This window comes from Limulus polyphemus, unplaced genomic scaffold (genome assembly GCF_000517525.1).
Source record: "Limulus polyphemus unplaced genomic scaffold, Limulus_polyphemus-2.1.2 Scaffold5211, whole genome shotgun sequence".
Lineage (NCBI taxonomy): Eukaryota > Metazoa > Arthropoda > Merostomata > Xiphosura > Limulidae > Limulus > Limulus polyphemus.
Window position 1 is genome coordinate 1 of NW_013670821.1, and position 3,109 is coordinate 3,109.

At 33.3% G+C, this 3,109-nt stretch overlaps 1 protein-coding gene across 1 annotated transcript in view; it reads right to left on the bottom strand.

Annotated features, from left to right (window-relative positions):
• Positions 1–420: 420 nt before the first annotated feature.
• LOC106472276 (cadherin-86C-like) overlaps positions 421–3,109 on the bottom strand; it is a gene marked incomplete at its 3' end in the record, with an annotated part of 32,797 nt that continues 30,108 nt past the window's right edge. The window contains exons 17-18 of the mRNA XM_022400874.1: positions 989–1,060; positions 421–495 (exon numbers count right to left, since the gene is read on the bottom strand). Of these exons, the coding sequence (XP_022256582.1) occupies positions 421–495; positions 989–1,060 (147 nt within the window). The remainder of the gene's footprint in view (positions 496–988; positions 1,061–3,109) is intronic.

A 3,109-nucleotide genomic window follows, 5' to 3' on the forward strand; every position in this document is an offset into this window, starting at 1 on the left:
CTGCGTTAGCCGTCCCTAATTTAGTAGTGAAATACTAGAGGGAAGGCAGCTAGTGATCATCATCCACCGCCAAACCTTGGGCTACTCTTTTACCGACGAATAGTGGGATTGACCCCCACATTATAACGCCCCCACGCACGAAAGGGCGAGCATATTTGGTGGGATGAGGATTCAAACCCGCGACCCTCACATTGCGAGTCAAACGCCCTAAGGTCCACCTGGCCATGCCTGGCTGTCTAGGGTTAACTAATGAAGGGTGAAATTCCCAGAAAGCGATGAATTGAATAAGATATTAGACATAATATTTTCTGTTAACTTCAATTCAGTTTATACTGTTGAACGTTTTTTACTGAATTTAAAACATCAAAATTACATAATATGATTTATTTATCTCTACAATAGCCTTAAGACTACTTATACCTGATTGCATTCTTCATATTCATGACGTCAATCATCGAGTTCAGGGGGTAGGCCACCCAGGCAGAAGCCACGGACCTATAAGATAGTTTCACGTGAAGAACCATAACTTTTAAATAATTCATCAAATTAAAATAAGATTACGAATAAATACACAAGAAACAAACAAATCGAATACACAGTCTTCACTGGAGTTAAACCTATTTTATCTATTTCACTTGTGCCCAAGTTTACATTTTTTCGTGTTATATTTGTATATTCGATTTCTTTGTTTTTTATGTATATATTTGTGTTGTAATTATAAATATTGTTTGTTTGTTTTGTAACCCTAAGTTACAAATGCAGTCATTTCACACATAGTTACAATTAACGTATAATTACAAATAATACAATATCTGCACTACAAAGCTGTCGTTATTATTTTATAAAGCATTCTTCAAGCAACACTTTCACTCACAGAATCACATCATTGGTGTTATATTACTATAGTGACTGGACTTTTAACTGCGAACTGTACAGAAAAAAAAAGGAAAAATATCGTGATATAAATCCAGGAATAAACCGGAAATACCTGACTTGACTATCGTTGTGAGGACGAACGGAATATATGTTTACTCTCGCTCCTGTGAGTGTATTGAAAGACCTAAGTATGGACAAACAAATATCTTATAGTAACTCGTAGAACCGATGAATTACAGAAACAAAAAAATAATGTTGGTCAGATCATATACCAAACAGGGTTCGCTTACAGTTAAATATTAACAGGCCCCTCACGAGCCAGTGGGGGATATTTTTTTGTTGTTGTTGGAAAACAACAACAACAACAAAACTACTCAATCCGGTTTTTCTTTATTTGGACTGATATTTGTTGGACATGTATATTGGCTAAAAAGAAGGGGTTGCGAAAAATGAGTTGAAGTGGGAAGGTGACTGAAATCCGTCGGCACATCACGAGCTTAACAGCCAAGCACAAGAAGCATGATAGTCTCCAAATGACACACAGAGGTATTCAGGAACAGTTTAGAACCACCTTAGTAGATATTGTGCAGCAAGCCGAGTACAATATTATGTCTGTAGCTGCTTTCAAAGTGTTCCTGTCTGCTCATCATACTGCTGACTATCATGATGCTTCGACTTTCCATACCGAATCGCAGGTGAAATCGTTCGTATCTCAATTGAGAGCTAGAAATAAAAAGGTGATAGCAGAAGCATGAAAGGTTGGAAATTGTTTAATTAATGATGCTGAGAATGTGGCTTTATTGATATATACTGAATTTACTCCCTGAAGGTAGACCTTAGTACTAGCTAGTATGGAGACTTGAGGATGCTGTATTTCACTTAAATATTTATCAATTAACAAACGAAAACTTGTCTCAAAAAGATACGTCCAAAACCACTCTCTCTGGGAATTTCCAGATTGAACTTACTTTTAATATTTAACAAATTGTAGTGTAAAGACACCCCTTGGCTCCTGAGGGACGTGTTAAAATATATATACAGCAGGTGGATTCTGATTTCACGGTCTGTTGTCGTCTAAATACTATGATATTATAGCAGTTGATATTGTAACATGATATCATAGTAACTGGATAACACTAGTACTATAATATTATACCATCTGGATGACACTAGTATTATCATATTATAGCACCGGATAACTAGTACTATAATATTATACCATCTGGATGACACTAGTATTATCATATTATAGCACTGGATAACACTAGTACTATAATATTATACCATCTGGATGACACTAGTATTATCATATTATAGCACCGGATGATGGTATAATATTATAGTACTAGTTTGGATGACACTAGTATTATCCGGTGCTATAATATGATAATATTATAGTACTAGTTTTCTATAATATTATACCATCTGGATGACACTAGTATTAAATACTAGTGTCATCCAGATGGTATAATATTATAGTACTAGTTTTATCCGGTGCTATGATATGATAATACTGGTGTCATCCAGATGGTATAATATTATAGTACATAGTGTTATCTAGTGCTATAATATGATAATACTAGTGTCATCCAGATGGTATAATATTATAGTACTATCCGGTGCTATAATATGATGATACTAGTACTATAATATTATACCATCTGGATGACACTAGTATTATCATATCATAGCACCGGATAACACTAGTACTATAATATTATACCATCTGGATGACACTAGTATTATCATATTATAGCACCGGATGATACTAGTACTAGTCCTTACCAGATTATGGAATCCAAATTTACCTCCTGTACTCCTATTATTTTAGTATTTAACTACAAGCGTCTGTATTATAATAGTAATTTTTAGTATTTAACTGCAAGGTACTATAATAATTATTTTTAGTATTTAACTGAAAGTGCCTGTATCATAACAATATTTTTAGTATTTAACTGCAAGGTACTAATAATTATTTTTAGTATTTAACTGTAAAGTACTATAATAATTATTTTTAGTATTTAACTGAAAGTGCCTGTATCATAACAATATTTTTAGTATTTAACTGAAGTGCCTGTATCATAACAATATTTTTAGTATTTAACTGCAAGGTACTATAATAATTATTTTTAGTATTTAACTGAAAGTGCCTGTATCATAACAATATTTTTAGTATTTAACTGAAAGTGCCTGTATCATAACAATAGTTTTTAGTATTTAACTGCAAGGTACT